We start from the raw sequence: 14,645 nt of genomic DNA, 5'->3' as shown, positions 1-14,645 counted from the left end.
TTTTCACTTAACAATGTATTTTAAAGGTAATTATCTGTCTTACTGTTCATTTTATTTAAAAGCTTCTATCTATCTTAATCACCTCCCAGGTCTGCTGGTTGGTTAGGTTACTCTCTAAATAATTCTTAGAATAAAGCATTCACATACTGTATGACATCCAACTTACATTATTATTATTTTTCACCCAGTAAGACGGAACTACTCTGAAATTCACAAATAATGCTGGGGAGAAAGTCTGTTTCAGAGGCCACCCTGCTTCTTGAATATTTGGATATTTTAGTGAGCTAAAGAATTGTTCTTACTCTTCCTCCAATCATTGTTCACAGCTATGGAAATTATATGAGAGCACTGCGTGCTTTGTATGGTTGTCCCATTTTGCCTCTACAGCAGCCCTATGGCATAGGTGTTGTTATTATCTCTCCCCCAGAAGTGAGAACCCAAGGTCACACATCTTATGTTGACAGAGCCTAGATTGTACCTTGACATCTAATGTGACCACATTATGCTGCTTCTTTGATGGAGAATAAGAAGTAAATTTAAATTTAGGATACAAAATAGTCATCAAATTTCATTACACTATAATCTAATTTAAATCCTAATCCCAAATATGTGATACTAGGACCTTGGACTCTTTCTCACAGTTTACCTTTTTAGAGTCAGAGTTTTCAAGCCTTTCCCAACATTTTAAATTTAATCTGTATCTAACAGTTAATATTATAATTATTTACTTTACAGCCTGTGTGAACTTAGGCCAATTACTTAATGGTTTCCTCATCTAGAAAATGAGAATAATAATAGTTGCTATTGCATCGGGTACTTTATATATTGTAATAAAAACTGATGGATCGGAACTTCCCTGGTGGCACAGTGGTTAAGAATCTGCCTGTCAATGCAGGGGACACGGGTTCAATCCCTGGTCCAGGAAGATCCCACAAGCCGCGGAGCAACTAAGCCCGTGCACCACAACTACTGAGCCCGTGCTCTAGAGCCCATGAGCCACAACTACTGAGCCCGCGTGCCACAACTACTGAAGCCCATGCACCTAGAGCCCGTGCTCCGCAACAAGAAAAGCCACTGCAATGAGAAGCCTGTGCACCACAACGAAGAGTAGCCCCTGCTTGCCGCAACTAGAGAAAGCCCGCGCGCAACAACGAAGACCCAACGCAGCCAAAAAATAAATAAATAAATAAAATTAAAAACAAAAAACTGATGGATACAATATATGTAAAGTTCAAAGCATAGTGCCTGGCATATTAAGGGCTCAATAAATATTAAGTTTGATTGTTATTATTAGTATTAACCTCCTTTAAAATTTTGATTAGCCAAAAACACTAAAATTATATCATCAGCCGTGGGCTTTCTCAATTTTTTTCAGGACAGAGATTTAATTACCCCTGCAACATATTTAAAATTTTTGAATGCCTCTTCATAAATTTAAGTAGATTACCCTACATACTATGTAAGAAAGGTGACATTTGTCAATATTTGGATCTAACAAAGGGAGTTAAAGTCAGAGAGATAAATTTACCTGCAATGACTAAAGCTTAAGAAGATGACAACGCTTTGATGCAAATAAGCTGTGAGTTTGGACAGGTGGGGCGAGCCTGGAACAGAGTACAACGTCCTTCATCCTCGGACCCCTGCTTCCTTTCTTCTTTTCCCGGTGCATTGAGCACCACGGTTCTTAAGGGGAATATCTATCGTGCATCTTTCGAAAAAATTTCATTGGGTAATTTTGAAACTACCCCAAAGTGTAAGGCTGCAGCATCGTACTTTGGCTGACATCCTGAGCGTTTTTAATTTCCATGAGTGTAGCCGTATGGAATCGGTTAGAATCCCATTCAGGAAAAAGGAAGCCGTGCTCGTTTCTCACACAGAGGCAGTTTCATATACCAGATTGGTTCTACAGTAATGGGAAGGCTGAGAGAGCAGAAAAGGGATGCAGTAAGCGGTCACCCTTGGACTAGGGGAGCAGAAGGGGAAAGACGGGGTTACCAAAATTCAGGAACTCAGAGGAGAGGCCCGTATAGCCCATCCCAGACCACTGAGGCGAGCACGGCCGGCTGGTGCCAGGACTTGCAAGGGCTGGCGCACGCGCTGTTGGGCTTCGAAAGGGCTGGGGTTGGAGCCACAGCTGCCAGCAGAACGTGGAAACAGGAAGGAAGCCCCCTTCCCTCCTCCGACCTTCCTTGCTTAGAACCTAATTGGAGGCCAGCGAGCAAGGAAGCCTGGGAAATGTAGTCTTCAGAGTCCTGGCCCCTGTGCCACAGAGCAGCTGGGTAGAGAAGGTGGGCTTGGGGCTTCCAGACAGTAACTAAGTCACCAGAATGAGGCACTTTGTCCGATTAATAAATAAATGTGCTATTTCCCTCAATGAGCACATGCATTCAAAAGCCCGTGACGGGTGTGGTGAACATATGATCTTGGTTCACGTGTTCTTCTAGTGGGAGCAACTCACAGCACTAAATATGATTCTAGAGTATTTAAAAATATGTATTTTTATATAATATGTCACCAAAACTCACATCAACTACTTTTTCTGGTGCTTTTTCTGGTGTTCTAGTCCTGGGTGGGTGGGGGAAGGATATGGATAAATGAATAAATGGAAAGCTATTCAATATTTCTATATGGGAATACTCCAAAGTGTAAAGATGGCAATTCTCTCAAAATTCATACAAATATTTAAAGAAATTTCAATGAAAATTCCTACGTGATTTTTATCACTTAGTCGAGACTGGGGGGAGGGTTTTGACAATGTGATGTTAAAGTTTATTTAGAAGAAGTTAATACCCCAAAATACCCTAGAGGTTTTGGGGTTTTTATGAGTAAAATTTATTTTTTATTTAAAAAAATTTTTAAGTTTTTTATACAAATTTTAAATGTTACTTTCCATTTACAGTTATCACAAGATATTGGCTGTATTCCCCATGTTGTACAATACATCCTTGAGCCCATCTTACACCCAAGAGTCTGGGCCTCTCCCTCCCCCACCCCTATATTGCCCCTCCCTCCCTCACCACTGGTAACCACTAGCTGGTTCTCTATATCTGTGAGACTGTTTCTTCTTTGTTCTACTCACTACTTTGTTGTATCTTTTAGATTCCACATATAAGTGGTATCATACAGTATTTGTCTTTCTCTGTCTGACTTATTTCACTTAGCTTACTGCCCTCCAAGTCCATCCATGTTGCTGCAAATGGCAAATTTTCATTCTTTTTAATGGCTGAGTAATATTCCATTGTATATATGTGCCACATCTTCTTTATCCATTCATCTGTTGATGGACACTTAGGTTGCTGGAGTTTTTAAATTACATTTAAAAAAAAAGAATTACAGGCACTTCCCTGGTGGCGCAGTGGTTAAGAATCCGCCTGCCAATGCAGGGGACACGGGTTCGATCCCTGGTCCGGGAAGATCCCACATGCCGCAGAGCAACTAAGCCCGTGCACCACAACTACTGAGCCTGCGCTCTAGAGCCCGCGAGCCACGACTACTGAGCCCGCAAGCCACAATTACTGAAGCCCGCGCACCTAGAGCCCATGTTCCACAACAAGAGAAGCCACCACAACGAAAAGCCTGCGTGCCACAACGAAGACCCAATGCAGCCAAAAATAAATAAATTTATTTAAAAAAAAAAAAGAATTACAAGGGGAGACTTGTCACAGAAAATATCAAGATTTATTACAAAATTATATCAGGAATAAAAGAGAGGGAGGAGCAATAAGACCAATAGATCAATAGACCCAAAACACATTTTTATATATGAGAATGTTTGGGTAAATATATATGGGTAAAATTTGGTATAAGATAAAGTTGGCATCTCAAACCAAAGAGATGAATTAGTTAATAAAAAGAGCCAGGTCAATTGATGATTCATGTGCAGAAAAAATATTAAATATCTGTATCTTCTACACAAACATTTCAGGATAGTGGATTGAAGAACTAAATATGAAAAAAAAAATGAAAGCATAAAAACAAATATAAGAGAACTTTTGGTCTTTCCCAACCATAAAAGCTAGATTGACTTACATAGTAATTTAAGATTCTCTACAATGAAGGACAAAATTTAAAAGACAAATGATAAACTGGGAAAAAATATTTACAGTATATATAGCCAAGAAAGGGTTTAAGGGTCATAAGATATAAAGAGATCCTATAAAGAAGAAAATAAACAACTCAATAAGAAAAAAACCCACAATAACTAGCAAAGGATATAAATAGGCAATTTACAGATAAAAATACAAGAGGTTAATAGATATTTTTCACCTGTGATATTAGCAAAAATTTTAAAGTTTGCCAATATTTAACATTGGTGAACATTTGGAAAATGGATATTCCCATACACTGATAAATGCTTTGAAGAGCAGTTTGTCAATATCCCTTACAGTTGAATATGCTCAGTACTTCCATCTAACATTTCTACTCCTAAGAATTTTTCTCATACAATATTTGCAGAATTGTTCTAAAGATACATATGAAATATTAATTATAATACTAAATGTAATAACAGCAGAGAGAAAATTACCCTGATGCCCACGTTGCTTACATAATCATTAAAAGTATTTATGTAGCCAACGAAAGGATTGAGTTAGAGCTATATTTACTAACATGATAAAATGTCCAAAAGATAGCAGTTAATGAATAAAGCAAATTGCACACAAAAAATATATAGTATAATCTCATCTGTGTAAATTTAGTATTAATAATCATTTTTATATATAATATATTCTACATATGTTAAAAGATGGTCAAATATGCATCAAAGGATTGACAGTGCTTCGTGGGGAACTTTTGCTTTCTACATTATATACTTCTGTGTTTTAGTTTTATACAACTTATGTTAAACTGCTTTCTATTTAGAAAAAAATAATTTATTAAAAACGTAGAGAAAAAAGAGGAATAAATCTAACTGCTCTGAATAGTCATAAAATTTATTTCAAATTTGGGTTGGGCCTAATCTGTCACATAAGCTATCAGTTATATACAGATACATTTTCTATATGAACTATAATATATGCATAGCTATTTAGAAACTATGGAGTGATATCCAAAGCCAATTCCTTAATTTAAGGGGAAAACAAAATGAAGATACTCTATAGTTATATTAATAAGGTTAATACCTAAATCTCCTAATGTCAACAATTCTAACTACAATAAATGAAATTTCTTCCTTCTTTTTCATTTTGATATCTGCAAATTCAAAACTTTCAACAACACAATCCCATGAGGTGCTCCCTTCTAATACAGAGCTCACAGGTAAGTACATCCTCACAAATCCATGCAGGAATCACAGACATTTATTAGGCACTTTGGAAATGAACAAAACTGCATTTTACTAAGATCAGCAGGGTCAAAGTGCATGATAATGAAGTTGCTCATCAAACACATAAACATTGAACAAAAAGGTTATAAATCACAAAACATTCCAATAATATTATAGAGGTTTCTAATGAAATGTGACTTTGTTTTTCAAGCAAGATGACTAAAATAGAGCACCTCTACTTTTGGTTATTTCTTCAGGTGGATGATGCTGAAGAACCTAACAAAACAGGGGAAAATAAAGCACCCAGTAAGTTCCAGTCCATAGGAGTGCAAGTAGAAGAAGAGAAATGGTGAGTCCACATGCATTTGTCCCCATTCGTCTTGATGTTGGCAAGTATGGTACAAGTATTTTTTCCCTATGATAAACCTTCAAGATTCAGTGTTATTTCTCATGAACTTCTGGGAGCATTCAGAAGGTGAGCCTGAGTCAATATTAGCTGATTCCTTCCTCTACTTTAATACTGGAGACCATTCCATGTAAATGTTAGCTAGAATAGTAGTGTTGGGGCCCAAAATATGACTCAATGGCATGTTGATTATTTTGAATTAAAACTACTTAAGAAAGAGTCAACGCAAGAGGGATACTTTTACCCTCCTCTCTGTCTCCCTGAAAGCAGGAAATAAATTTCCCATATGAAAGGTGCTCTCCTCGTACTGGGAGGTAGAAAGACACCATTATCACCAGAGATAGGGGACTCAGGGCTGAGAAGCCTGCATACTTGTTACTTCTTTACTAATTTACTACCTAAGCCCAAACTTTGCTTAAATTCCTTACTAATTAAACACCCAAAGCTAAGTTTCTTTGTCCTGTCAATCCCTCTCATATTTATCGCTTCTTTGTCTAAAAAATATAAAAGCTATCTGCTTTGGCCACTTCTTAGGTCCCATTTCTATGCGACCTCTATGTGCACACAAATTAAATGGGTTTCTTTTTCTCCAGTCCACGGGACACAATCTGTCTTGTGTCAATTTTATGATTGGTCCAGCCACAGGAACTCAAGAGGAGAAAAGGGGAAATGTCCCCTCCCTGACAGTAGAATAAGTGGATCCCACTCACACACACATAAACACTGTGTTGCCGAAGTATTCCTCTTCAAAAAACCGTCGCATTTTTGACTATAGACTTTCTAAGAGAAGAGGACTTATCTTATTGGTATTTTAATTTCTAGAACTTAATAGTGTCTCATGTTTAGTATGTGCTCAATGAATGATGAATGAATGAACGAACAAATGACGAGTAGGAAGGGGAGAAGACTCCCTGTCACTATCCAGAATCACCAGTTTCTTTAGATTGTTCTTTAAGATAAGCTTACTTTAGTCTTAGTATCTAGAAGTAGAAAATTTAGAGTTTGAGAAGATCACAGAATCCAGAAGCTGGAAAGGACTTCTGAGGTCAGTACATTCATTCTATAAATGAGAATTTGATCTGGAGAGGTATGTGAGTTTCCCAGTCAAAATGTGAGGACCATGATGGATGGAACTATGTTTTATTGATAGTAATACCCCCAGCTTCCAGGCTGTGCTTTTCATATACTAAGTATGTAGTGAATGTTGGCTGAATGAAGTAAAACTGCAGTTATAGTGGGAGAAAGAACTCTATATTCTAAATCAGGATATCATTTCAACTTTGCCACTAACTTTTTATGTGTTAATAAGGAGAAATCAGTTGGATGTCATCCATCTATCCGTTCATCACCCATCCATTCAATAAATATCTGTGGAATGTCTCCTATATACAAGGCCCCATGTAACATAAACTTAAAATCTGAGAATGAGTCATGCATCAGTTCATGGAACAGGTCCTATTTTACAGCCTCCTGTTATTGCCACTGCCTTTGTATCTAAAAGATTTTCAATATACATATATATAACATTTTGATGCTACTATATCTGATATAATTATACAATGCTGGAAGCCCACAAAATTGGTACAACCCTAATGTGGAAACTAATACGACAAAAATTAGCAATAATTATACGACTATCCAAATCCATTGACCCAGTAATTCCATTCATGGGGCTATCCCGAATGAAATCACTCAGTGAAAGGGAAAAAATTGTGGAACATTACCTATCATTGTAAAAGAAAAATGTCAATCATCAAATGTCAAGCAATAAGAGAATGCTTTTGTAAATTATGGCATGTCACCAGGATAGACTATTATACAGCTATTAAATGTGATTATAAAGAAGATGTGGAAACATGGGAGAAATTCCCATGATACAATGTTAAGTGAAAAAGAGGACATAATACCCACATATAATATTCACAAAGAAGAACAAGGACTGAAATATAATCTGTAAAAATGGTAGGTTTAGGAGTGATTTTTTTTTCTTTTACTCTAAAATGTTTACTTATTGTATCTACTTCAAGTTTTAGTAATCATTAATTTCAAACCAACCCTTCTGGCACATGTTCCTTTCATTGTTTTAGAAAATGTTTTGAAAATGTAAACTTAGTAGATACAAAAGATCTCATGGTAAGAAAACATATTCTTCCTTCCCCTACAAGCCCAACTTGCTTGTTTTCCTCAATGATGTAGTGGTTAAGAACACAGACTCCTGAGCCAAGGCACCCAGATTCAAATTCTGACTCTTCCACCTACTAGCTGGGAAGCCTTGATCAAATTACTAAATATCATTTTGCCTTGGTTTCCTTATCTGTAAAAAGAAGATAACAGGCAATTTCTGGTCCAGCAGGTAAAGAAGAGCTTAGAAGTCACCATTCTGTCTTAGCAACAAGTTAAAAACCTGTTCAAACTGAAAAATCAACAACTCTTCTTAAACCAGTCAGAGAAGTGAGGCCACAAGACAAATCAGTGCTCTAGGTACTGCAGAGACTGACAGACACAGAGAATCACAACTTTCTGGAGTAGAAATTCACAAAAGAAAGCCCCATGGGAACCAGTACCAGGGTAGGAAAACATGAACTGTAATTGATGAATTGCTGGCAGCTCAGTGAGGACAAGTCTGAGAGTTGAAATTTTTACAGGGACCCAGTCATAGGGGGGCCTCCATACTTTCATGAGTTTTACCTGCAGAAGATCTACCAGGTCCTCACAGTGGAAATCAGAGAAGAATCCTCTCATGCTTCTGACGGAGAGAGGGGAAAGGAACCATTCTGAAATATGCCAGAGCTTCTGTTCTTAACAAGATCTGCCTGCAGGAGAAACTAATTTACTAGAGCCTTATCTGCTGGGTTTCTAATCAGTGTCTAAATCTACCTGGGAGAAGGGAAATACCTAACCCCAGCCCCTTCTTGCCATCCTGTCCTGCAGTGGGGGGAAGTGGGGGAGAGATTGAGAAACACTGTTGAAGTTCACAGTCCAAGGGCACAGGCTCATTGAAAGACTAAGACCTAATCGTAGGAGTAGAGAATGCTTCCCATCCCCACCACCTCACCACCGCATTTATTAAAAACCCATTATTCACCACAGTTGTTTTACCCAGTACATCATGTCCATCTTTCAACAATGACTTACAAGGCATACTAAAAGGTAAAAAACCCAGCTTGCAGAGACTGAACAAGCCCCAGACACAGAGTCATCTATGACAAGAATGTTGGAAGTCTGGGTGTACTCTGATGCTTTTGCAAAAATGTTCCTACAAAAGGGTTTCATCTTCAAGGAATTCATGGAGAAGACTCTGACAAGTACAGGTTTCTGGTAACTGACTATACTGCTGAACTGAATGAATAAGCATTTTCAGAATTCTAATGAAAAACTGATGAACTCATAAAAGTGCTAACAAAAGATCAAGATGAAAAACAAACTTAATTACATGGGACTGAGTGAACTGATGAGGATGACTATAATTTTTGTGACTTTCTGTTTGAATAAAAAAAAATAAAATCCCACAAGGACTCAGAGGCAAAAAATATACAAATCAATTTTCACTGCAAGGTAAAGGAGCTGTTACAGTGGAGGATTACTGGACTGAATGTCAATATTATGACATAGTATGAGTGTGTTTCATGTTTGGTAATTGCAATCATTGTTGCTTTTGTTGTGGTCATCCACTTACAATGCTTGGTGTCAGTTTATTTATCTCTTGTAAAAATATAATACAGTGTGTGTGTGAAAAAAATAAATAAGTAAAAGATTTAAAAAGTTAAAAAAAAATACTAAAAGCAGGAAAAAAAAAAGCTTGGATGGATGGCTGGGTAGATGGAGAGATAATAGGAAGTATTCATAAATTCACTGGTGAAATTTGGTAGGTTGAATCAATTGAATCTAAATCAAATATTTCTTCAGAGGGTGTGGAGACACGCAGCTTTTAGGTTAAATGACAGTTTAGAGAAGTGGCAAGTAAATAAAGGTTTTGTACATTAAAATAAAGATCTGGGTTACACAGTTTGATAGCAATTAAAAAAAAAAAAGAATGTTGGAAGTAACAGATGAGGAATTTTTTAACCCTATGATTAAAATGCTAAAGGCTTTAATAGAAACAGCAGACAGCATACAAGAACAGATGAATAATGTAAGCAGAAAAATGGAAATTCTAAGAAAAAATAAAAAACAAATGCTAGAGTTTGGAAACACTGTACCAGAAATGAAGAATGCTTTTGATGGGCTCATTAGTAGACTAGGCATGGCTGAGGAAAGAATCTCTGAGCTTGTGGATACAACAGTAGAAACCTCCAAAACTGGAAGCAAAGAGGAAACAAAACCTGAAAAAAATCAGAACAGAATATCCAGAAACTCTGGGACAATTACAGAAGGTGAACATATGCATAATGAGAATACCAGAAGGAAAAGACAGAAAGGAACAGAAGCAACATTTGAAGCAACAGTGACTGAAAATTGCCCCAAATTAGTGTCAGACACCAAACTACAGATTTAGGAAGCTCATAGAAGGCCAAGCAGGATAAATGCCCAATACAATACACCTAGACATGTCATATTCAAAGAAAACCAAGGAAAAATTCCTGAAACAAGCCAGAAGGAAAAGACATCTTTCTTACTGAGGGGCAAAAATAAGGATTATATGTGACTTTCCCTCAGAAACCATGCAAATAAGAAGAGAATAGAGTGAAATATTTAATATTTGAGAGAAAAAAACACCAGCCTAGAATCCTACACTCTGTGAAATTATCCTTCAAAAGGGAAGGAAAAATAAAGACTTTCTCAGACAAACAAAAATTAAGGGAATTTGTAGCCGGTAGATCCAACTTGTGGAAATGTTAAAAGAAGTTCTTCATAGAGAAGGAAAATGATATAGGCCAGAAACTCAGATCTACATGAAGAAAGGAAGAGCATCAGAGAAGGAAAAAGTGAAGGTAAAAGAAAAACTTTCATTTATCTTATTCTTAGTGGATCTAACAGATAACAGTTTGTTCAAAATAATAATAGGAACAATATATATGAATATATTATACTCTTGAGTATAAGTGAATTGAATAACAGCAATGATACAAAGGATGAAAGGTAAGAATTAGGGCTACTTAATTATTATAAGGTACTTGCACTACTCTTGAAGTGATATAGTATTATTTGAAAATGAACTTGGATTAGTTGTAAAATGTACAGTGAAAACTCTAGGGCAACCACTAAAAAGAGTGAAAAAGAAGTATAACTTACATGCTAAGAAAAGAGGGAAATGTGTGGAAGACAAAACTAGGACAACAAATAGAAAACAGTAACAAATATGGTAGATATTAATCCAACGATATCAATAATCACTTTAAACGTCAATTGTCTAAATATACCAATTAGAAGACAGACGTTGTCAGAATGGATTAAAAACAATACCCAATTTTATGTTTTCTACAAGGAACCCACGTTAAATATAAAGACACATACAGATTAAAAGTAAGGGGATCAGACTTCCCTGGTGGTGCAGTGGTTAAGAATCCACCTGCCAGTGCAGGGGACATGCGTTCAAGCCCTGGTCTGGGAAGATCCCACATGCTGCAGAGCAACTAAGCCTGTGCACCACAACTACTGAGCCTGAGCTCTAGAGCCCGCAAGCCACAACTACTGAGCCCACGTGCCACAACTACTGAAGCCCGTGCGCCTAGAGCCTGAGCTCCGCAACAAAGAGAAGCCACCGCAATGAGAAGCCCGTGCACCACAGCAAAGAGTAGCCCCCCCGCTCGCCGCAACTAGAGAAAGCCCGTGTGGAGCTACGAAGACCCAACAAACACAGACAAAAATAAATAAATTTATTAAAAAAATATGAATAAAAGTAAGGGGATCAGAGTGAAGTAAGTCAGAAAGAGAAAAACAAATACCGTATGCTAACACATATATATGGAATCTAAAACAACAAAAAAAATGGTTCTGAAGAACCTAGGGGCAGCACAGGAATAAAGATGCAGACGTAGAGAATGGACTTGAGGATACGGGGAGGGGGAAGGGTAAGCTGGGACGAAGTGAGAGAGTAACAATGACATATATACACTACCAAATGTAAAATAGATAGCTAGTGGGAAGCAGCTGCATAGCACAAGGAGATCAGCTCGCTGCTTTGTGACCACCTAGAGGGGTGGGATAGGGAGGGTGGGAGGGAGATGCAAGAGGGAGGGGATATGGGGATATATGTATACATATAGCTGATTCACTTTGTTATACAGCAGAAACTAACACAACATTGTAAAGCAATTATACCCCAATAAAGATGTTAAAAAAAATTTTTTTTTAAAGTAAGGGAATGGAGAAAGATATACCATATTTACACTAGTCAAAAGAAAGCAGATGTGGCTATATTAATTTCAGACAGCAGACTTTGGAGTAAGGAAAATTATCAGAGATAAGGAGGGGTGTTACATAATGATAAAGCATTCAGTTCTCCAAAAAGACATAACAATCTTTAATGTTTATATGCCTAATAAGAGCATCAAAATACATGAGGCAAAAACTGATAGTATCGCAAGGAAAAACAGATGAATCCACTCTTATATTTGAAGACTTCAACCCCCTCTATCAAAAATAGACAGATCCAGAAAGCCAAAAATCAGAAAAGACATAAATGAACTCAACAGCACCATCAATCATCTGAATATAATTGACATCTGTAGACTACTTCATCTAACAGCAGCAGATTACACATTCTTCTCAAATTCACATGGAACATTCACCAAGAAAGACCACATTCTGGGCAACAAAACATATCTTGATACATTTTAAAGAATAAAAGTTGTACAATGTCTGCTCTCAGACCACAGTGGAATTAAACTAGAAATCAATAACAGAAAGATGGCTGGAAATTTCCAAAATATTTAGAGATTAAACAATACATTTCCAAATGACACATGAGTCAAAGAAGAACTCTCAATAGAAATTTTTAAATATTTTGAACTGAATGAAAATAAAAACACAACTTATCAAAACTTGTGTGATGCAGCAAAAATAGCACTTAGAGCAAAATTTATAGCATTGAATGCATATGTTAGAAAGGAAGAAAGATCTAAAGTCAATTGCCTATGCTTCCACCTTACCAGACTAGAAGAAGAAGAGCAATTAAATCCAAAGTAAGCAGAAGAAAAGAAACAATAAAAATTAGAGCAGAAATTAATGAAATTGAAAATAGCAAATCAATATAGAATATCCACAAAACCAAAAGCTTCTTCTTTGAAAAGACCAATAAAATTGATAAGCCTCCAGCCAGGCTAACTAAGGAAAAAAAGAAAGAAGACACAAATTACTAATATCAGAAATTAAGGGACTTCCCTGGTGGTACAGTGGTTAAGAATCCGCCTGCCAATGCAGGGGACATGGGTTTGATCCCTGGTCCAGGAGGATCCCACATGTCGTGGAGCAACTAAGCCCGTGCACCACAACTACTGAGTCTGCGCTCTAGAGCCCACAAGCCACAACTACTGAGCCTGCATGCCACAACTACTGAAGCCTGCACGCCTAGAGCCTGTGCCCTGCAACAAGAGAAGCTGCCGCAATGAGACGCCTGCGCACCTCAACGAAAGAGTAGCCCACGCTCACCACAACTAGAGAAAGCCTGTGCACAGCAGTGAAGACCCAACACAGCCAAAAATAAATAAATAAACTAAATTTAAAAAAAAAAGAAATTAGAGGGGGACATCACACAAATCCCATGGAAATTAAAAGGATAATAAAGGAATATTATGAACAACTCTATGCCCACAAATAATAACCTAGATAAAATGGACCAATTCCTTAAAATATATAATCTGCCAAAACTCACACAAGAAGAAATAGACAATCTGAATAGGCCTATATCTATTAAAGAAATTGAATCAATAAATAATAATCATCCAAAGGAGAAATCACCAGGCCCAGATGGGCTCACTGGTGAATTCTACAAAATATTTAAGGAATGACTTATATCAATCCTCTATAATCTCTTCCAAAGATAGAAGCAGATGGAATACTTCCTAAATCATTCTATGAGGCCAGCATTACGCTAATACCAAAACCAGAAAAAGACATGATGAGAAAAGAAAACTACAGTCCAATATCTCTCATGAACATAGATGCAAAAATTCTCAAGTATTAACAAGTCAAATTCAACAATATATAAAACAAATTGTACACCATGACCAAGTAGGTTTTATCTCAGATATGCAAGGCTGGTTCAACATTTGAAAATCAATTAATGTAATCCATCACATCAACTGGCTAAGAAGAAAAACCACATGATCACATCAATAAATGCAGAAAAAGCATTTGACAAAATCCAATACTAAATCCTGATCAAAAATTCTCAGCAAACTAGGAATAGAGGGGAACTTTCTCAACTTGATAAGGAATATCTATGAAAAACCTACAGCCAACATATTAGTTAATGGTGAGGACCTTCAAGCTTTTGTGCTAAGATCAGGAACAAGGCAAGAATGTTCCCTCTTACCACTGCTTTTCAGTATCATACTGGAAGTCTTGGTTAATGCAATAAGGCAGGAAAAGGAAATAGCAGGTATACAGATTGGAAAGGAAGAAACAAAACTGTCTGTGCTCACAGATAACACGATTGTCTACATATAAAATCTGAATGAATTGACAAAAAAACTCCTGGAAGTAACAAATAATTATACCAAGTTTGCAGTATACAAGGTGAATATACAAAAGTTAGTCACTATCCTGTATACCAGCAATGAAATGAGAAAAAGAAATAAGCTATCAAGCCACAAAAAAGACAAGGAGGAAACTTTACTGCAGGTTATTAAGTAAAAGAAGCCAATGTTCAAAGACTACATACTGTATGATTCCAACTATACAACATTCTGGAAAAGGCAAAACTATAGAGACAGTAGAAAAAAAGTGTTTGGGGGAAGGGACAGGTAAATAAGCAGAGCACAGATGATTTTTAGGGCATTAAGACTATTCTGTATGATACTACAGTGGTGTCAT

General features: G+C 36.9%; 1 protein-coding gene across 8 annotated transcripts in view; it reads left to right on the top strand.

The window, feature by feature from the left end:
- Positions 1-14,645, top strand: part of DLGAP1 (DLG associated protein 1) — an 855,942-nt gene that overhangs the window by 796,495 nt on the left and 44,802 nt on the right. For all 8 annotated transcript variants that reach the window (XM_057526434.1, XM_057526435.1, XM_057526433.1 and 5 more), the window contains one exon: positions 5,521-5,612. In XM_057526434.1, the coding sequence (XP_057382417.1) occupies positions 5,521-5,612 (92 nt within the window). The remainder of the gene's footprint in view (positions 1-5,520; positions 5,613-14,645) is intronic.

Source organism: Balaenoptera acutorostrata, chromosome 13, assembly GCF_949987535.1.
Source record: "Balaenoptera acutorostrata chromosome 13, mBalAcu1.1, whole genome shotgun sequence".
Taxonomy (NCBI): domain Eukaryota; kingdom Metazoa; phylum Chordata; class Mammalia; order Artiodactyla; family Balaenopteridae; genus Balaenoptera; species Balaenoptera acutorostrata.
The sequence above is the reverse complement of the archived record's forward strand: the minus strand, read 5'-3'. Positions and strand labels throughout refer to the sequence as shown.